Source organism: Petaurus breviceps, unplaced genomic scaffold (genome assembly GCF_028583685.1).
Source record: "Petaurus breviceps papuanus isolate PSGF00001 unplaced genomic scaffold, PetGlider_PUasm1.0 181, whole genome shotgun sequence".
NCBI classification, from domain to species: Eukaryota; Metazoa; Chordata; class Mammalia; order Diprotodontia; family Petauridae; genus Petaurus; species Petaurus breviceps.
The window spans coordinates 19,275,388-19,298,307 of record NW_027185784.1 but is presented as its reverse complement, the minus strand read 5'-3'; the positions used below and the strand labels follow the sequence as shown (position 1 = coordinate 19,298,307).

At 36.9% G+C, this 22,920-nt stretch overlaps 1 protein-coding gene across 1 annotated transcript in view; it reads left to right on the top strand.

The window, feature by feature from the left end:
• The window catches only part of MTPN (myotrophin), a 64,325-nt gene that overhangs the window by 20,993 nt on the left and 20,412 nt on the right, over positions 1-22,920 (top strand). Inside the window, exons 2-3 of the mRNA XM_069087297.1 lie at positions 6,797-6,910; positions 8,026-8,109. Of these exons, the coding sequence (XP_068943398.1) occupies positions 6,797-6,910; positions 8,026-8,109 (198 nt within the window). The remainder of the gene's footprint in view (positions 1-6,796; positions 6,911-8,025; positions 8,110-22,920) is intronic.

Here is a 22,920-nt window from a genome sequence, read left to right as displayed (position 1 = left end):
CAAAACGCTTTTCCTTATTCCCTTCTTCTGTTTTTGCTCCATATTACTTGGTATGTGTTTTTATATCACTGTTTACATACATATTGTTTATCTGCAAATAGAATGTAATGTTACCTCATTGAAGGCAAGAGACTCTTATTGTTTTTGTCTTTGTATCCTCAGTGTCAAGCACAGTACTTGACATAGAAGAAAAGAGCAGTAGTTGCAAAGAAGCTATGTATCAGGAAAACCTTAACACTTAAGGCTTTCCAAAGCTGGAATGGAATGCCCCACTGGGTTCTCTCTCCTTCTATTGAAGGACTTCAAGTAGAGGGTGAATTATTACTTTTAGGGTGTGTTATAATGAGGGTCTACTTCATGTATCAATTGAACTAGATGGCAGGGAAATCTATGATTCTGTCCCAATACTTAAAATTCTTTCTGTTCCTTATGATTCAAGGTATAGCTCTCTGTTGCTAGAAGATGCTGAGAATGGACAGCACTGCCTCTGAACCTCATACAAAATTTGCAGACTGGAGATAGTGATTAAGTTGAAATATCAGATAATTGAAGGTTAACACTCATCAACTTAATACTTAACCAGAATCTTCACCCCAAAAAAATTCCTTTGAAACTTTAAACATCCTAAATTGTTCTGAACTGTCTTCATCTGGGAAAGAAAATAATCATTATACTTAAAAGGATAAAGTTATAGAGTCAACAAATATATTAAGCACCAGCTGTATCCCTAACACCTTGTTTAAATTCTGTAGGGAATACAAAGTATAATTATGTCTACTCTAGATAAGACATATATTCCATTTCCTTACATATCCCTTATATGCCAGCTTTTTCATCAACCCCTTGAAATCTGACTTCTCTCACCATTTTCCTCCTTATCACCAAATAGTGAACTTTTTTCTATCCTCTTTAACCAATCTGTAGTGACACTGCCAAAAACACTTCCAAAGTATTCCTTCTGTTTATCATGCTTTCAGACTACCCTCTTTTGATCTTCCTCTTCTCTTGTTTTCTTCCTAGCCCCTGTAATGTAAGTGTTACCCAAGGATCTATCCTTGACCCTTACCTCTCTTTTCTTTATATTTTCTCCCTTGACAAACTCCATAAGGGTGCAAATGTAAATGCCTCAAAAATCCATATCCCTTATCCTAACGTAGTCATATCTCCAACTCTACAGAGGCCATGTCCAGGTAGAAATAGCAGTGATACCTTTAACTTAATATCCCTCAAGCCAAATTTAGTGTCTTTACTCTGAATCTGCTTCTCTGTTTGACACTGTTTCTGAAAGAAGCATCACTGTCTCCCTCACTTCTATCAGTTATCATCATTAATTATACCACTTTTAATCTTATTAATTGCACCACTATCTTTTTTAAACTTTACTGTCAAGAATAATGCAGTGTCCTCATTAGATAGCATCCCACCTCTGCTCTTCCCTGTGAATACATTATTCATATCACTTTAGTCTAATGTATAGATCTAGACTTGCCACTTCTTGGTTCAAAATTCCTGTTATTAACCTTTATAACTTCATCAACATCTATCACACAGTAGATGCTTAAAATATTTAATCAGTAGTTATATCACAGAATATTAATTATTGAATAATCAGTAACTGATAATAGTGCTTTAAATTTTGTGAAATCTTCACATATGTTGCCCAATTTGAGGATATTTGAGAAACAGATAAAAGCTTCTTGCCGTAAACACTACAGGAAAAAGCTAAAAGTGTTCTATCTCGTTAGAGAACTTAAAATTTATTCTCATTGTAGTAGATATTGAGAGGACATGAAGTATGCTTTAAATATATAGATGCTTTCATTAAAGTGTTAGTAATTTCTTTCAGAAATTTAAAAACTAGACTGCTAAGCTCTTTTGTACAGAATAATTAATTTCCTGCCTCCACATCTTTATACAAGTTTTAATTTATGTCTGGAAATGCACTCATTCTTCACCTCCAACTCACAATCCCTAGCTTCCTTCAAAGCACAGCCCAGGTTCATCCTTCCTACCCAAGATCTTGCCTTAACTTTCCCTTCCATTCTTTCCTCACCCCCTGCCCTTCCCACACCATTTATTAGTCTTGTTAAAATGACTTTGTAGGGGCGGCCAGGTGGCACAGTGAGTAAGAGCACTGGCCCCAGAGTCAGGAGACCTGGGATCGAATCCGGACTCAGATACTTAGCACCCCCCCAGAAACACCTGGCTGTGTAACCTTGAACAAGTTACTTAACCCCAATTGCTTTAAAAAATAAAATAAAATGACTTTGTATTTTTGTTGTATTGATCACTTGTTTACATTAGTGTCAGACTCTTCGGGATCTCATATGGGGTTTTCTTGACAAAGACACTGCAGTGGTTTCTTTGCCATTTCTTTCTCCAGTTCATTTTACATATGAGGTTGAATGTTTTGCCCAGGGTCACACAGCTAAGTAAGTGACTGAGGACAAATTTAAACTCAGGAAGATGAGTCTTCCTGATTCCAGGCCCAGTGCTCTATACACTGCACACCACCTAGGTTTGAATTGACTTTGTATTTACTTAGCTATTTATATGTTGGTTCTTTAATAGAATGTTCTTGTGAGCAAGGTCAGTTTCATTTTCATTTTTGTACCCTTAGCTCCTAGCACAGCATCTTGTACAACATAAATCCTTAATAAATGATGAATTGATTTGAAGATTCAGGTTGTATGAAGTGTGTAGAATCCTCCATACCAGACTTTACAAATGTCTTGTATTACCTGATATGACGTCATTTCTGAATAACAGAACCTCAGAAGTGGAATGTTAGAGAATTTATTGCTTTCCTTTAATATATCACAATAGATCTGTGAGTAATTAGTGTGTGTGTGTGTGTACTCTTTCCAACAGTGAAGATAGGAGCCATGTACCTGTAAATCCTCCACAGAGGATCTTGTCGATATCTATCTGTGCTATATATTATCCATGATTGTGAGGATGTTTAATGTGTAACTGCTCAGTAGTAACATTTCTTTTGAGGCTTAACATACTCATGAGAGACAACTTATTTTAGTAGAGGTTTTTGTTTTTGTTTTTTGCTTTTTTGGAGGGCAGTTGGGGTTAAGCAACTTGCCCAAGGTCACACAGCTAGCAAGTGTTAAGTGTCTGAGGCCAAATTTGAACTTGGGTCCTCCTGACTTCAAGGCCAGTGCTCTATTCATTGTGCCACCTAGCTGCCCCTTTAGTAGAGTTTTTAATGTTACATTTTGCTTTTTCTTTTAATGGTACTTTTTTGTAGTCAGCAAAAAGCACAGTAGAATTTTGGTACCATTTTTCCACTTTTCAGTTAATTATGTGACTGTAAAGGTGTAGAGGCAGCTGGGTGGCTCAACGGAGAGAGGGCTGGGCCTGGACTCAAGAAGACCTGGGTTCATATCTGGCCTCAGACACTTACTAGCTGTATGACCCCTAGGTAAGTTACTTAACCTCTATTCATCCCCAGGAGAAGGAAATGTCAAACCACTCCAATAAAACTATGGACCACATTGGTGTGCTATGGTCCATAGAGTCACAAAGAGTCAGACACAACTAAACAACAATAACAAAGGTATAGAAGACTGTGAAAGCTTGACTGGTTTCGTATTTCCATAAATTATGCCCTTGATACACATGTAGATCACTCCCATTATGAATTTTTAGAACCTAGAGTTAGGAGCATATTGGTTAGTTCATTAAATTAAATCACAAGCCATTTAGTTTAAATAACTCCAACCTGACCTGTTTAAATGAGTTACTGACCCTTTAAAATGGGAAATGGATAAAAGAACAGTTATTGTTCTTTAAACTATCACCAGTTTCACCAATATAAATAAATTTCCAAAACTTGGAAGCCAAAAGAACCTAAAAACTTTTTTTAATTAGTGAATAGTTGATTTCCTTTCCAAAGAAGAGTGAGATGATAGCCATTGGCAGTACTGATTTAAAATATAAATTCATTTGTAAAATCTTGTGGAGGAGGATAGTGGAAGATTATAAGCAGTATCTTCATAAAACAGTGAAAAACAGTGGAGGGGGAAAAAAGTTGCTGAGAGGTCTGATTAAGAAGAGACATCTCAAGGGCATTTTTATAACTGAAACTGGATAGTGAATGGTGAGCAAGTGAGAAATGGAAGTCTATAGAGAATTTTATAACTTTCACCATCAGTTAAGTTACATTGAAGCTATCACAGCCCCAGATTATTATATAAGAAAGTGGAATAGTACTGAAAAACAAAGATGAAAAGAAAGAACAGGTCGAATAAACCAGGTATATAAGGAATGACAGTTCATGTTGGAAGAAGCACAGTTCCTTAGTATTGTGAAAGAAGGGAGATACAAAGGCTTGGGAATAGGATCAAATGTTATTATTGCCAGAAAAAGTCTGCTGAGAGAATATCAATAGCTACTGATCCATAAGTCTACTTTCCTATCTCTGCAAAAAAAAAAAGAAAATCCTTAGAATAATCTACACATGCATCAAAGGCATTCTTATTAAATGTTTGAGAAAGGAAACTTTGGGCTTTAATAAATGACAGTAGACTGTAGCTTTAAAGTCACACAGTTAACTGAAAGGTATAGAGTATAAGATCTTACTCTTATTACTTCACTATACGGAATCATCCTCTAACAAATCTTTCATACACATGTCAAACTTATACAGCATTCCTTGAGAGACACAACATGGAACTTTGTTCAAACTTGTGATTAATAATGACAAGTAAGGTATAAATCAAGGAGATGTATGCTTCTGTCATGGAAGATGTCTAGTACAGAGGTGAAATAGAAAAGAGATTTTCTGTAGAGGAGAAGCTTCTTTTTGCAGATAATATTGTCCTGATTGCAACTAGGCTTAGAATACCTTAGAACTTCCTAAATTAGATCAATTATTATTACTTAAGAGTTTACTTGTATATATAAGGAAAATGAAGTGAATGAAGAATTCCTGTTCTCCATACTGACATAGTTGATTAGACATCTATCTTGAATATTTATTGCAAATAGTGAGGTGAGCACATGCTCAGGAGGAAGACAGCAGGCTAAGTTGTCTTTGGAAAGTTGTGCAATGATTTTAATGACCTAACCTTCTTTCCTAAAACAAAGGCCCTTTTAACAACAGTGCACTTCCAGGAATGCTTTTCTTAATAACTGAAGATGAGGGTCATTTAGGTTACATAAAGGACAATGGAGAGGTACATGGTGAACAGGAGTAAAGTACATTATTACAAATCTAACTTGGGTGGAAGAAACAAAGTAAAGGATGTCACCACAGAGATATGTGATGGGGGGCAGAGAGAGACGGGCATTCATGTAATGAAAATGAAGAATGGCTATTGGTAAGCTGGTGTACTCCATAAGTATCCACACAATGTTAAGGAAACTAGAGGAAGGTTCCCTGACAGATTGAGGGACTTTGCTTGGAAGATTTATGTGAGTAAATTAACTAGAGTCATGTAGAATGAGCCAGCAAGGTTAGGTTCTAATCTGTATCATTGGAGGAAGTACTAATATCAGTGGTATCAGAGATCCATCAAAGTAATATTGACTTTTGTCTCACCCTTTTTTTTTTAACTTGATTTGGTATCTTCCCTTTCAGAAATCTTGAAGATTGATTCCTTGATGCTTTTAAATTTGTCACCTTTGGGGAGGCTAGGTGGCACAGTGAATAGAGTACTGGCCCTGGAGTCAGGAGGACCTGAGTTCAAATCTATCCTCAGACACTTAAAACTTACTAGCTGTGTGACCTTGGGCAAGTCACTTGACCTCAGTTGCCCCCCAAAAAGCAAAAAAATAAAATAAGATTGTCACCTTCAGGATGAGTCTTTTCTATATGTTCATGGTCTAATCCATTTGATCTTCTCAGCTTTATTTCCTGTAGTGCTATTTCTCTTTCTTTGTGTAGTACATTGGAGACTGATATTAAAGTTCAAATGTGATTGTGTCACTATCATTGAAAGAGGAAAATAGTTTGTTATAGAATTGTTCACAGATATTGATTGGGCTAAGTTCTTATATTTTGCATACTGACAACTAAATGACTTTATAGATCGTCTTAAAAATTATGTATTTTTAGCACGCTCTGCATCCTTTTGTACCACTCTGTCTTCATCAGTGTAGAAGTTGAAGGATGACTTACAGGTGTCAGAGCCATTCTTTGTTTTATGGGTTTCTATTGCCAAAGAATTTTCATCTAGTGTCCAATTGATTGGTAATGATCCTCTCCATGCTTAGATTGTGCCTACTTTTTATGAACCAATCTAGCTAATTCTAGACCTGTACTCAGTGCCTTTCCAGTAGGGTTGAACCTTCCAGAACTTATATTCTACTTGCATAACCTTTGAGAACCAGATTTACTTCCACACCATCATGAGGAATGTGTCCTACTTCTGTAAAGATTCTAGTCTATAATATACAATACCAGTTACCAAGCAGTGTCCCAATCTAGGTATTTATCAGGTCTAATTGTACTTGACTTTCAAAATAAAAAAATTTTAGAAATGTTTGGGTAGTTCATCTATATACATTGTTTTATAGTTATTAATAATTAAAGAGTTTGAATTTTTTCCCACACATTTCCACACATTATGTCATTTAGTTTTCACCTCTAATGGTTATGACTTTCATTACTTAAGAATACCAGGTACTATACCACATTTCCATTCAAGTCATTGGTCTGTCCATTTTAGAAAATATAGTCATTGAATAAAATCCTCATAGTTTGTGGGGGGCAGCAGGGGGGTGAACTTCATTCCCTTCTCCAACCAGCACCTTTTTATCCTAATTTTTCTTTTCTTTTAAGGGTGAAGATGTTAATCGGACACTAGAAGGTGGTAGGAAACCTCTTCATTATGCAGCAGACTGTGGGCAGCTTGAAATTCTGGAATTTCTGCTACTGAAAGGAGCTGATATTAATGTATGTATTTTTTAAAAAGTGACTTAGTTTAGACCAATTCTGGTGTATAATTTGGGTAATTTGTTATTATATATTTTTAAAAAGCTATTTGTGAGAAAATAACTTTTTTCATTTTGAAAATTATTTAAAGTTAAGTGTGCCAGTTTCTTATAATTTAGAAAGAAATGATTGAGACCTTTAGCATAAGCAGGATAAATTGGCTTGATTTTGAGGTTCAGTATTGTAAAGAGAATTGGCTTTCCTGTTACATGTTTAGTGATTTAAATTAAGTTAATAGCACATGAGAGTTACTTTAAATTGCACATATTTGTGTGTCTCGAGCTCACTTTTTTAAAATTTAGCTACTTATTTTGAAGTTTGCAGGGCTAGATATACTAGAGCTTGGAGAGTTAAAATTGTTTGTAGGGAGCAAGTAAATATTACTTAACAAAATGAAGGCTGAGTCGCTCTATATCTATAATGACACTTCAAATTGAATTTTAAGACTAAATTTTAAATCATTTCTTTTTCAGTGTGATGTGACAACCAAAAACATCTCATTTTATCTTAGACTGAATTTAGAGAACTATAAAGTCTGAAACAAGGGAGATTTTAGTCCCACTATTCTATGCCCTGGTTAGCTATATGGAGTCTTTTGTTCAGTTCTGGGCACCACACTTTAGGAATAATGGAAGAGATTGGTCAGCATAGAGAATGGGAAACCATGTAATATCAGAATCAGTTCAAAGAAACTGAAGATAGTTATTTGGGAGAAGAGAAGACTTGGGAAAGAGATAATTAAGTATGTTCAGAGATTTGAAGGATTGCTATTTGGAAGAGGAGGTACTAAATCCCATTTCAAAGAATAAAAATAAGAAGCTTTCAACATAATGTATCTGTAATGATGAGCTAACATTGAAATGGGTTTCCTGCCAAGATGATAGTGACCTCTATCTGGAGCTCTTAAAAGAGTAGATGACCGACTGGTCGCTGTCAATTTTTAAAGGATATTATACATGGGCTTCCTGCTCAGGAGAGTGTTAAACTAGATGATCTCTGAGGACATTTAATAACTTCGGAATTGTGTACTTTAAATGAATAAGCTTGTTTATCCTATTAATTTATTATTTTTGTAGGCTCCAGATAAACATCATATCACCCCTCTACTGTCTGCTGTATATGAAGGTCATGTTTCTTGTGTGAAACTGCTTCTGTCAAAGGTAAGAGCTATAGCTGATTTTTTCTTTATTTCTCACTCAGATACTTTATGATTTGTTCAAAGATAGGTTAAGGATTTGTGGGGTTTTTACTTTTTTTTTTGTATCATTAACACTTAACACTGTGCCTGTCATATCATAAGCACTTTAATTAATCTTATCGATTGACTGATTGAAGATAAATTATTGAATTTCATTTTGTTTCATATTGTATCTGGTTATCAGGCGTTGAGAATTCAGTTGTAGGATTTGAGGTCCCAGATTTTGCTTTCTATACTGTACCCAGACCAAATATTTACTTACACAGACAAACATGCCATAAAAATGGTTTAGTCAAAGCAATACTTGACTAGGATTTCAGTGTTGGTACTGCCACTGTTAATTAGCTGTTTGACCTGGATATGTCACTTAACTTCTGTGGGTCTCCTGATCTATAAAATAAGCATTTTAGGCTTTATAACACTTTTCAACTCTAGGATTAACTTTTCCTATAGCTTTCCCTTCTCAAAGAGAAAGCTCTTTCATAGAACATAGGGTTGAAAAGGATCTTCAGAGGTCATTTAATCTAACCTTTTCATTCAGTGCAAGAATTCTTTCCCTGACATCTCTGATAGGTGGTCACCTACCCTCTGCTTGAATATATGGTCTATAGCTCAGCACTTTATGAAGCATCTCACTGTTGTGCAAATCTGGTTAGTCTCCTTCGATAGGGAGAATTTTGTTTCCCTATGATTTTCACCCTTTCTTCCTATTTATAACATAGACCTACCCTACTCCTTCCTTCTGTATAGCAGCCCTTCAAATGTTAGTTTTCTGAAGTCCAAATATCTTCATTTCTGCTCACCATTCTTTATGTAATGACATGGTTTTCATAGCTTACATTTTCTTGACTGGATTTCTTTGGATGCAACCTAGTTTCATTGTAACTCATAAAATATTGTTCTTTGAATTAAATACATTTCAGGCAACCCTAAATTTACAAATAGATTGACTTCTAAAAGTTTGTAAGTTAGTGATTCAGAACTCACAATGTATACTTATGATAAAACTAATGTTACAAACAATGATTGGTCTCCCTGGCCAACTCAAAAAAACCAGTTTAACTTCTAGCTTAAAAAATGCTAACATTTTATGATTCTAATAGATCTGAGTCAGTAGACTTTATCAATGCTTTAGTGAAATTATATCACATTTGTGGAATGCTTCCATCTGTTCTTTTTGTTTTACTTTGTATTTTTGCCACTAAACCTCGGCTGATTCTGGACTTTTTGCCATTTTCATGCCATTTTCATTACCCTTTTGTAGTTAGTTCACTTGGATTATATGTCCTTCTATTCTTTATGCATGTTGTTTTTTTTAAACCTAAGGTCATCAGGTATTTATCTCCCTAATGGTCTGATTGATTCCTTTAGATTTCTTCTCCTTTTCTTGTTCTTGTGAGTAATCAGAATTTCTTGTTTTAGAATCTCATATTGTATTACCTTTGTGTCTGTGGTCATAGGAATCATATCTATATTTTCTAGAATTATTTTGAAATATCTTAAAGACTAGAATGCTTATTCAACTTAGGTCAGTTTTCCTGTGCTTTATAGTTAGAAACTCCAAGATGATGTATAGGATCCAAGCCAATCTCAAGAATTAATCAAAAAAATATAAATGTTACAGCTATATAAGATATAGACTAGGAAGTGACCTAAGAAACTCTCTTGTTTATAGAAAGAATATAAAAGGAATACATGGTGATTTAAGGAGTGTCTGGCTAAAAGGGGCCATATAAAAACAGAGTTTTGTCCCAAAGTCCTAAGAGAAAAGGGATGGTTTCTCCCCCATTCCATAAGCTGAAAGAAATTAGAGAAAATTAGGAAAGATGGTGGTCCAGGCAGTGCACTGTTTTCATTGAAACCTAGAGTCCAAGGATCTTAAAATGTATCCTCTTATACATGAAGAGACTGAGTTCAGAGAGGTAACCCCTGATAATACCATTAACAAGTAGCAGAACAGTGATATTCAAACTTGGTTTAAAAAAAAAGTCAATTCTAATAGCAATTGATGACTCAATTCTCAGAAGATTGGATTTTTCTTTTAAAAGTTTTATTGATGGTTTAAAAAAAATACTGCCATTTATTCCTTACTACTAATCTCCCTTTCCCATGTGCCAACAATATAAGTTCAAAGAATAATATGACAAACTGACCACTGTATAATTAAGATCAAAATTTGCCCCAGAGAAGAGTAGCAAATTATGGGTGTGGAATATCATAACACATAGCTAATACATTGGCTTTCTCTTTCAATCTTTATTGTAAGAGATGACTGTCTGGGTAGAATTGATATATTTCTTCTATAACACGTTGACCATGTCTGATAGAACACAACTTATTCCATACCTATAGTCTATCTCCTCTCTACCAGATGTTGATATTAGTCTTGGAGTCCAGATTAGTAATTGTATTGATCCGAGTTCCAATGTCTTTTAGATTTTCTTCTTTTACATTATTATGGCCATTGTATCTGTTCTCTTATCTCTATTTATTTTCCTCTATATCAGTGGTGTCAAACTCAAAAATAGATTCTAGGCACACTGATTTAGAAAGCCACAAATTGACATTATATTGTACTATATTCTTATTTATGTTATTAAGCATTTCCCAGTTACATTTTAATCTGGTTCTGGTTGCAATGGGAATTTTTGTATGTTGCCTACTGACATCTTTGCTTAACATAACACATAACATGGTGAGAGTGAGAAGTGAAAGATGTGTGTGGCCAGAGTCCTCCACTAGTATCTTTGCCATTCCAGGCAAGGAAGCTTGAAAAGAACACCTCCAATATATTAGATGGGTTTTTCATTTATATCATTAAAGTAAATTCCAGAAGCAGTGAACTCAGATGTTTTTCAGCATAAGTGAAATTCTTTTCCACTATCTAGTTGGTAGTATTGCTAGGTCAAAAGGTATGAACAGTTTTTAACTACTGACTAGTATTGTTCCAGATTGTTTCTCAGGATGGTTAGGTCACTTCACAGCTCCACTGAAAATGTATTAGTGTGCGTATCTTCCCACAGTCTCATGTTAAATCTCTTTGTCTTTTGTTACTTTAAAGGAGTAAAAAGGTTGGATTTTATTACTTCAAAGTATTCCGTATATTTTTATTGGTGTCTTTTTTTTTTTTTAAGCAATCGGGGTTAAGTAACTTGCTCAAGGTTACATGGCCAGTTATTTCTGGGTGTGGTGCTAAGTATCTGAGCCCGGATTTGATCCCCAGGTCATCCTGACACTGGAGCCGGTGCTCTTTACTTGCTGAGCCACCTGGCCACCCCTAAGCAATTGGGGTTAAGTAACTTGCTCAAGGTTACACAGCCAGGTGTTTCTGGGTGGGTGCTAAGTGTCTGAGCCCGGATTCGATCCCCAGGTCATCCCGACGCTGGAGCCAGTGCTCTTACTCCTGCTACCTGGCCGCCCCTGTGTCTTTTGTTTTTAATTTACATTCATTTCTAAATATATCCCTATATCCTAAATATTTCAGCTCTACCCAGACAGCCATTTCTTATGATAGAGATTGAAAAAGAAAGCCAATGTAGTAGCTGTTTTATAATATTACACATCTGTAATTTGTTGCTCTTCTCTGGGGCCAAGTTTGGTCTTAATTATACAGTGGTCACTTTTTCATATTATTCTTTGAACTTATATTGTTGGCAATATATGTTTTGTTTTCCTAATTATGTTTACTTTATTGTATATCAGCTCATATAAGTCTTTCCATGCTTTTCTGAATTTGTCATTTCCCAGATGAGGGACACCTAATTGGTTTCAAAAGATTGGATTTCTTTTTTTCTCCCTCATTTAATATTTTATTTTCCCCAATTACATGGAAAGATCATTTTAACACTTTCTTTTCTCAAACTGTGACTTCCAAATTCTCTTCCTCCTTCCCCCAGAAGGCAAGGAATTTGACAGAGATTATACATGTGTAGCAATGCAAATTTCTATGTAAGTCATTCTATGAAAGAAAACACAGTCCAAAAAAAACCTCAAGAAGAATAAAGAAAGCAAAGGAAAAGTAACTTTCATCTGCAATCAGTCTCTACCACTTATTCCTCTGGAGATGGACAGCATCTTTCATCATAAGTCCTACAGAATTGTCTTGAATCTTTGTATTACTGAGAATAGCTAAGTTACTCATAGATCATCATGCAATATTGCAGTTATTGTGTACAATGTTCTCCTGATTGTGCTCACTTCATTTTGCATCAGTTCATGTAAGTCTTCCCAGATTATTCTGAGAGCATCCTACTCATTTTATTTTTTTACTTTGTCGAATTCTTTATTAACTTCTAGTTTACATCATTCATTTCCACAAGATTTTGAGTTACTAATTTTTTCCCCTACCCACCACCCCAAAATAGCAATCCCCACTGGATATCCTCTCCTCCAATCTGCTCTTTCCTATATCTTCCCCCATTCCCCCTCCGATTTCCCAGTAGGGCATGGTGGATCTCTATGCCCCAGTGCCTGTGTATCTTATGTCCCAGTTACATATAAAATAATATTAATAATAGTGTGTATATATACATATTTTTTTAAACATTTGATTTTAAAACTTTGAATTCCAGATTCATTCCCTTCCTACCTCGTCACCCGCCCTTACTGGGAAGATAATCAATTCAGTATAGGTTGTACATGTGTAGCTATGCAAAACATTTCCATAGTGGATATATTGTAAAGACTGACTATATTTCCCTCCATCCTATCCCACCCCCCAATTGTTCGATTCTCTACTTCGATCCTGTCCCATTTCAAAAGTGGGTGTTTCTAAATTCCCTCTCCCCCCAGCCTGCCCTCACATCTTCCCCCCCTCTCATCCCCTTCCCCCCTACTCTCCTATAGGGTGAGATACCCTATTTAGTGTGTATGTCATTCCCTCCCTAAGCCAAATTCAGTGAGAATAAGGTTGATCCATTCCCTTTTGCCTTTCTGTTCTTCCCTTCCATTGTAACCGTTTTCCCTTGCCTTTTCTGTATGAGATAGTTTACCCCATTCTGTCTATCCCATCTCCTCTCATTACATTCCTCTTACCTCTTAATTTCACGTTTTACATATCATCTCTTCCTATTAAATTGGTCCTGTGCCCTCTGTCTATGTATACCTGTACATATATATACACACTCACATATGTATTTATACGCCCATATACCCTCCTATATAGACATATATGTATACATACATACACACACATTTCTGTTCCCTCCAATTATTCTCATGCTGAGAAAAGTTTCATAAGTTACAATTATCGTTTTTCCATGTAGGAATGTAAGTAATTCAACTTTGATAAGTACCTTATGATTTCTTTTCCTTGTTTACCTTTTCATGCTTCTCTTGCTTCTTGTATATGAATGTCAAATTTTCTGTTCAACTCTGGTTTTTTTTCTTTTTTTTGTGCTGCCTCCTGAGGTAGGGCTCTTTGCACTGCACCCCACTACATCTTCAATAAAAAATAATTGGATAACAGTACAGACCCAAGCCTAAGCCCATTGAATACTTCAATGGATCCCTTCTTTTTAGAATTATAAATATTAGAGGAATATAGAATGACAGACTGAGCATAGCTGTGAAGAGTATCAAGAATCTCAAAATTTCAGATTTAGAAGAGACCCCAGGTGATTTTTCTTTGAAACCACACCTAAATAAGAATTCACTCTCAAATATCACCAACAAGTAGTCATCCAATTTTTATTTCAAGGTTTCTAGTAAGGGGTAACCTACTACCTTCTCAGGCAGTTGATTCTACTTTCAAATCTCTCTAATTGTCAAGAATGTTACATATTCTGTTGTTAGGTCATTTCCAGTCATATCTGCCTTTTCATGACCCCATTTGAGGGTTTCTTGGCCACAATACTGAAGTGATTTGCTATTTCCTTCTCCAGCTCATTTTACAGATGAGGAAACTGAGGTGAACAGTGTTAAGTGACTTGCCCAAAGCCACACAGCTAGTCAGTGTCTGAGGTTAGATTTGAACCCAGGAAAATGAGTCTTCCTGACTACAGGATTGGCACTCTATCCAGTGTTCCACTTAGCTACCTTGACACACTGACTATAGTTATGCTTAATTTTGTTAATAACACCCAACCGTATAAAAAAATACACAAAAGAAAAATAGGTCAGAGAGGCACATGGGTGCAAATCATACTTAAAAGTGTAGTACTGTACCTTGATTAATGCGAGCAAGACCCAAGTAATAATTTTAGAATGGACCCTTTATTAAAATGCCATGTGGCTGATCAGGCCACGTGGCAGGCTGTGCCAGCACCACCCATGTCTCAGGTACAGCAATAGCACTAGCAGCCAGCATCAGCCAATTCTGTTTTTTTCATGGAGAATGCTTGAAAGTCCTCTATTCCACTCAATAACCATATTTTCCCCTGAAACGTGATGCTCAGTTTTGCTGGGTACATGATTCTTGGTTTTAATCTCAGCTCCTTTGACCTCTGGAATATCATATTCCAAGCTCTTCAGTCCTTCAGTGTAGAAGCTGCCAGATCCTGAGTTATCCTGATTGTGTTTGTACGATATTCAAATTGTTTCTTCCTGGCTGCTTGTAATATTTTCTCCTTGATCTGGGAATTCTCCAACCTGGCTATAATATTCCTAGGAGTTTTCTTTGTGGGATCTTTTTCAGGAGGTGATTGGTGGATTCTTTCAACCTCTATTTTGCCCTCTGGTTCTAAACCATCAGGGCAATTTTCCTTGAGAATTTCTTGAAGGATGATTTCTAGGTTCTTTTTTTGATCATGCCTTTCAGGTAGTCCAATAATTTTAAAATTATCCCTCTTGGATCTATTTTCCAGGTCAATGGTTTTCCCAATGAGATATTTCACATTGCCTTCTATTTTTTCATTTGTTTGGATCTGTTTAATAGTATCTTGATTTCTCATAAAGCCACTAGCTTCCATTTGCTCCAATCTAATTCTGAAGGAATGAATCTCTTCAGTTAGTTTTTGAGATTCTTTTTCCATCTGGGCAGTTCATCTTTTTAAGGAATTCTTCTCCTCATTGCCTTTTTGAGCCTCTTTTGCCATCTGAGTTAGTCTATTTTTTAAGGTGTTATTTTCTTCAGTCAGGTTGTTGACTCTCATTTCATAATTTTCTTGCATCATTCTCATTTCTCTTCCCGATTTTTCCTACACTTCTCTTATTTGGTTTTCAAAATCCTTCTTAAGATCCTCTATAGCCTGTAACCAGCTCATATTTTTCTTGGAAGTTTTGGTGTAAGAGTTCTGACTTTGCTATTGTCCTCATGTTCCATGCTTTGATCCTTTTTGTCCCCAAAATAGGAGTGTAAAGTTGGATTGCTGTGTTTGCTTTGCTTCCTTCATTTGCTCATGTTGCCCCTCAATTACTTGACTTTTGAGCTTTTTGCCACAGTAGGACTCTGCTACCAGAAAGGGGAGTTCTGTCTCAAATCACTGGGGTTTTTGCAGCTGCTGGACCTGTTAGTTGGGTGCCCTCTCTGAGCTTCCACACACTCTAGCAAGCTGGTCGCGCACCCCAGGACCTCCACCCTAGATTGCAGTCCAGATCCAAGCAGGTTAAAGCAAGAGTGATTATCCATCAGGCTGGTGGTTTGGTCCCCCTACAATCTGCAAGCCAGGAGCTCTGAAGCAGCCACGTGGCAATGGCTGCATGGCCTCAGTGCCTCAGCGGCTTCTCCCTTCCAGGGGTAAAGGCCAGACCACACTCCCAAACTGCTGGATCCCAAAGTCCACACTGCACAGACCTCTCACTTTCTCCTTAGCATCTGTGTGTTGATACTTCTGGAAACCACCACAGCTGCTGATTATCTGAAGACCCTCCAGCTGTGGCTGGTTGTGGCCACCCTGAGGCTCATGTGGGGCTGTGGTCGGCTCCCACAGTGCTCAGCTGGCCCCTTCCTGCCAGCCTGCTGGACTGTCTTCAGTGGGAGGTTAGCTTCTCTCTGTCATTTTGTGGGTTCTGTAGCCCCAAAGTTTGTCTAGAGTCATTTTTTACATGAATTGGAGGAGGTGGAAGCCAGAGCTGCAGGGAAGTCCTGTTTCTATTACGCCATCTTGACTCTGCCTTGCCCCTTCCCTCCCCCATCCCCCACTCATTCTTAAAACACAATAGTATTCCATCATAGTCATATACAACAATTTGTTCAGCTGTTTCCCAGTTGATGGACATCCCCCCAGTTTCCAATTCTTTGCCACCACTGAAAGAGCGGCTCTAAACATTTTCGTACACATAGGTCCTTTTCCTTTTTGTTTTTTCCCTTGGGTTACAGACCTAGTAGTGGTATTGCTTGGTCAAAGGGTAGGCATGGTTTTATAGCCCTTTGGGCATAGTTCCAAGTTACTATCCAGAATGGTTGAGTCTATATGCAACTTTACCAATAGCACATTCTTGTTTTAATTTTTCCTCTATTCTACATTTCTGTCTATTAGCCAATCTGACAGGCATAAGGTAATATCTCAGAATTGTTTTAATTTGCAGTTCTCAAATCAGTAGTGATTTAGAGCATTTTTTCATATGACTCTAGATAGCTTTGATTTCTGTATCTGAAAACCACCTCTTCGTATCCTTTGACCATTTATCAATTGAGGAATGGCTTTTCTATAAATTTGACTCCGTTTTCTATGTGTTTGAGAAATGAAGTCTTTATCAAAGAAACTGTAAAAAAATATTCACAGTAATGATTACCAGCTATGTATTTTCCTCCATCCTGTTTTCTCTGTTTATTCTATTTCCTCTCTCCTTTTACCCTCTTCCTTCTCAAAAGTGGAGGGGGCACTGTCCCAAGCTCTAGGTTTCTTGTACAACTGTTTTCAGAAGTAATTCTAGAGATCTGTAAGTTTTTTACTCTTCCAAGGTGTATCAGCAATGCCATATTCACAATGCCTATGGAGATTACAGATATGCTGATATAATTATCCATCACAAAATACATCATGCTTGTCATATAAGGGAATAAGCTGGAAAATTTATTAAGATACCAAAAGACTGAGTCCCAAAACCAGAAAGTGAAAGCCATCAGAGTAGTTATGACATTGGCACAGGTAGATAAAGTAGAAAGCACCCACATTTTCAAGCCTTTAAAACAGAACAGGCTACCTCAGGCAAAGGTCCTCCTCTCCCCACGCACAGCAACCACCCAGCGTCCTGGAAGCGTGCTCCCAGCAGCTCCGGCCCCTGGCAGTCCTCAGCAGGAGTCCTTAGCAGAAAGTCCTTAGCAGTCCTAACTCAAAAAGGGCTTCGCACTGCCGCTGCCTCTGCTGCTGCCGCTGCCGCCATCACCTCCGCCAGCCACCGCAGGAACGCTAACTTGGCTTCAGCTTTCTCTGGCTTTCGCTTTCACTTGCTCCGCCCCTTCCTGCTACGTCAGCACGTCCAATGGGGTATGGAAGATCTTTAAATCCCATAACCCTTACACAAGGTAGTATGATCCAAGGAGAGGAGTGTTTACTAGCCTCCTGTACTGCACACTGGTTTGTGCACAAACACTCTTTTTTTTTTTTTTTGCCTTTTTGAGGGCAATTGGGGTTAAGTAACTTGCCCAAGGTTACACAGCTAGTTTTTGTGTGCGTGCGTGGGTGTTAAGTGTCTGAGGCCGGAACCACAAACACTCTTTTCAACCCTGGAACTGTGATAAGGGTCCTTGCTTCCCTGTGTTCACAAGCTCTGCTGTGTTAGAGCTCCTCCTTGCACTGGGACTAAGACCAGTGCTGTGATCCAGATCCAAGTATAAGCAGTGCAACAGAGTTCTGCCCCAAAGGGACCCCTTTAAATTTTCATCTGACCTGTTACCCTTACCATCTGTGAACTAAGAGGTCTGGAAATCACCACTACTGCCACTGATTAAATGATATGGTTCTCCAGAAGTGAATAGAATTATCTATTTTAGCAGGCAGGCAGTAGACATTGTATTAAACACTTACTTACTCTGAGGCCTGCTTCTGGTTTGCTGGGGCCTGTTCTGCACTCCTCTCTCACCCTCGTGCAACAGATCTTTTCTGCCAGCCTTCTAAGTTGTCTTGGGCTGGAATGTTGTTTCACTCCATCTTTTTGTGGGTTCTGCCACTCCAAAATTTGTTTAGAGTCATTATTTGAAAAGGTTTGGGGGAGACCACAGGCACTCAAGTCCCTGCCTTTACTCCACCATCTTGGTCAATCATATTTCTTCAGTTAACTATATGTTATCCAGAAGTTATTGGTCTTTCTGGAATTTTTAATAAAATATTTTTGCTGTCTCAGTAGTAGTTTTCAGACATTTTGTACTATTGCACAAATGATATGGTTCTCCAGAAGTGAACAGAATTATCTATTTTAGCAGGCAGGCAGTAGACATTGTATTAAGCACTTACTTACTCACTGCCCAGTACTATGCTAGCTTTGGGAATGCAAATACAAGCAAAAGTGAAAACAGTCCCCGCCAGCAAGGACTTCGTATTCTAATGAGGGAAGATAACATGTTAAATAGAACTGTGAATAAGTGTTAGAGAGTGGGAGAGAAGGGGAATTACATATCCACATTGTGGTGAAGTCCAAAAAGTCAGAAGCACAACCAGGATAGAATAAGGCAGAGGAATGTTCCAGGGTGAGAATAGTCATAATGGCAGAGTCCAGAGCACAACCACATTCTCTTTGCCAGCCAGAAGGATCCATGATGGAGAGGGCTGTTTGGACTAGAAGGACCCACAGAGATTTCCTATCCTATCTCTACTCCTACCACATGCCTCAAAATAGACAACAGAAAGTATACTCTGTCCCAGTTCCACAATGACTGTGTTTTACCTTAATTATTTGTTTTTGTTACATTTAGTTCTTTAATGGGAAAAATTTTAATTTAAATTTTTTAAAGCTTTGGTGAATCTTATGTTGCATTTTTCTCTTCTTTCTTGACCACTGATTGAAAACAGTTGTTGAGGTGCCTTTTTTTTTTTTATTCAGGGAAGAAGTAAAAATATGCAGCTTGGAAATTAAGTTTTTAACCTGTCAGGTGATCATATATAATAGCTTTCATAGATTATATCCCTTGGATGTAATTTGACCCATTGGAAGACCCAGCTGGGGTCTGCACTCTTCTGAGCTCTGTGTGTGTGTGTGTAACACATACACCCTATTTCAGAACCTTGACATTTATCTTATTGCCTGCATTCGTCTTCAAAGCATAACATGAGAAGTGAACGATTGAATGGAAGTATGTAGAGAAGCGAACTCATCACTAATGAGGTACATCTCTCAAAGGCTGAATGATTAGAGTATGAACTCTGTCAGGTTCAAATTGGGAAGGTTTTGTGTATGGGTATGGTGACGGACTGTAGCTACATTGGGAAAACCATATCATCAGTTGCTTGCATAGTGATTCATTTTTCAGCTATATTGTCCCTTGAAGACTGAGTTGTAGAGAGGTTTTGTTCTGCATTAATGGAGAGATCACCTCACAATCACAGGTCTGTGAAGTGTGTGTTTTCTATTTTTTTTGTTTTGTTTTGTTTTGTCTTCCATTTGTGGCCACCTTGATTTCTTCCCCTACCTGTATACTGTAGACTTTAAGAACTATGAATTAGGAGCAAAAATACATTCCTGTGAAATATACCTCACCTTATCAATATTATATCCCCTACCCCCCCCCCCCCCCCAAAAAAAAAGAAAAGGCAATTAGTGATGAGACATTTTAACAACTGGACCAAAAACTTTTTTCCTGACCCATATGTACTCATTGACCTATATTTCTTCAGTTCATGCTCTTTTCTCCAGAAGGTTTTTATATAGTGATACATAAACTGTTACGTTTTTAAGTCATTTCTTAGTGAACTTGTGTTTACTTCAGAAGTTAATACATTTCTCTGCAAATCCAAATAACTCAGGTTTCACCTCACACTCGCAAATAGACAAAGGTAACAAATGGTAGGAATAAGCAGGCACATAAATACAATGTTGGTGTTGATCAAACTATTCTGGGAATCATTTTGGAATTACTCTAGTAAAGTGACTTAAACTACTCCTGACCCTTAACCAGAAGATACCACTGGTAGGCATATACAGTCAAAGGAAATGAAAGATGAAAGGCTGCATTTACATTAAAATATTTATAACAGAGCTTTCTCTAATAGTAAAGAACTAGAAATGAAATAGATATCCACTAATGAGAAATGATTAAACAAACTGTGATATGTAAAAATAAAAGAATATTGCTGTGCTTTAAGAAATAATGGATATGAAGAATACAGTAAACCACAGGAAGGCTTTCTTTAACTGTTGCAACGTAAGGTAAACAGAACTAGGAAAGCAATGTACATAATAACTAGAATAATATAAACGGGAAGAGGAAGGAGCAAACAAACAAAAGGAAATGAAGCTTAGCTGCAAAGATGAGAAAAACTTGCTCCCTCCTTTATAGAGATGGGGAACTCTGGTTATGAGACAAAACATATACTGTTCTATACAGTTGGTGCATTAGTTACTTTTTGCAGAACTGTTGTTTTTCCCTTCTTTTTTATTCCCCTATGGATAGCTAGGTTTTTAAAAAGAAATTGTTATAAAAGCAAAAGATACCAATAGAAGAAATGTTTTTAAAGTTTCTCTCATGGAAATAAAATGGTAACTTTTACCTTTTTCATTTTGTGAATTGGAGTGCTCTTGGATTGATTTTGCACAGCAAATCAACTGCCTATAACATAAAAACTGATAATCTAATCTGGTTTTTAATAAGTTTAGTAATAGTTCTGTTGAAAAGACATTATGGTACATATCCTAAAGAAGCTCTTTCATACCTTCTGTCTGGTGTATGTAGTCTTGGGCCTGTTCCTACAAAGCATCCTCTAGGTTTTTGTACTAATCACCCCAGAGCCAACTCCCTATGGGAGGTTAACAGAAAAGGAGGAAAGATCACTTGTCAGATAGGATCAGGCCATCATTTGAGGAAAAGAAAAAGGGATATGTGACGCCAGTTCAAGGGGAAAAACGTAGTTGAATAGAGTGGGAAGCTCAAAATTTGGCATTATAAAACTTGGTTTATTCTTCTAGATCTTCCCCATGCCTCTTTAACCACATCCATCTAAGTAGATAAGGATACTTCAGACATAAAGGTAATAAATTGGGTCTGATATGAACGAGATGGCAGTTATGCTTGATAAAGGGGTATTCTTTCCATTTGATCAGTGAGAAAAGGGGAGTTAACAAGGACAACCTTACACAAACTTATATCACCACATAAAGTTCTGGCCTTATTATTCTCCTTTCATCTCTAATTTGCCTTTTGAAATCTTGCGTTCTGGTGGTCTACTAAGTTAGGTCAGTTTGTTTAACCATTTCCCAGTTGGATTATCTATTTCATTTCTAGTTCTTTGCTACTACAATAAAGTTGTTAAAGTTTTCCTTTAGCACCACCTCCCCTTTTATGAAGCTCTACCACTTCCTGTTATTCCTTTCCTCTCTAGGTACCCATTGCCTTTGTACTGTCTTCTGTATAAGAAGAAATGGAGGGCAGAAGAGAATATTTTAAAAGATTAAAAGATAGCTACTCAGGAAAAATTTCCTGACAGTTATAACAGCCTGGAAATAGAATGGACTGCAAGCCTGATTTATAATTTGGATAAGGGTTATATTAGATCACCTCAGAACTCTTCTAAACCTTATTGTATCACTTCCAAAACTTCTTTTGCTGCAGTGGCACACCCAAGCCTGCTTTTCCCCCAAAGTGCCCAGTGATTTGGAAGTACCTGTTTCTCATTCCTATCCTCTAATCAAAATCCACATTTACTTAGTATGTCTTACCCAAGTGTTAAGAAAAGCAAAGTGGTTAAACTAACATATGCTAAGGTATGAATGACTGATTCAGCAGTACCAACACATATGATATGACCCACTCTTAAGCCTTTCAAAGATATTTACTTTTAAACCCAAATGAATCTCTAATTGGGAAAGATGGGGAAATGTCAGTCTTCCCTTAAATTATATAACTTACAGGCCAGCCATGGGAATAAGATAGGGAAAGAACCTACTTTGTCCCCAAACAGGTTTATTCAAGAAGAAGAAAACTTGGGGCCACAAACTTCTCCCGCATATCTTCCCAAGCCACCTACAGATGTTTCTGTTCTTACCACTCTTTCTGACTGAATCCTAAGGTCCATGTTGTTCCATTTCTGTATTATTTATGCAAAACAGAATCATCCATTTATCCAAAGAATTTGAGTAAAATAAATAGAAATGTTATTCTGACATAAATTTACCTAGTAACAGATAAATTGTGAAATTATCTGTGAATTGCATGACAAATGTGAAAAGGGATGTTATTCCTGGAGTTTCAAATCTGCAAAAGGATGAAATACTATTTAGGGTAGTGATGTGCATGCATAAATGTTTGATCCCTAGCTTCTAATTAGATTCATATTTAGCCCATATTCTATTTTAAATCTACATTTTCAAGTTTGAGCCTACTTAAGCTATTTGCTACACTGACCTTCTGAACTTCTACAAGTTTCTGTTAAATTCTAGAACTATTTTTTAAAATTAGTATGAAATAGTTTTTTCCAATGTTATTTGCTAAAATGAATGAAAGAATTCAGAATCAGAAAACCTAAATTTTAATCCAAGCCCTGCTTTAGCAAGTCACTTGACTTCTCTGGCACTCAGTTCCTCTGTAATTTAAATATTATAATAGACCTGTTGAGATAGTGTACTGGTTTTATAGAAGTGGCTTTATGTATTGCACTGAAGAAAACCTTGTTACCTAATTCTTAAACATAAAATATTTTGCAGAATTAAATAAATTGCATTTTAAAATGTAGCCAATGGCATA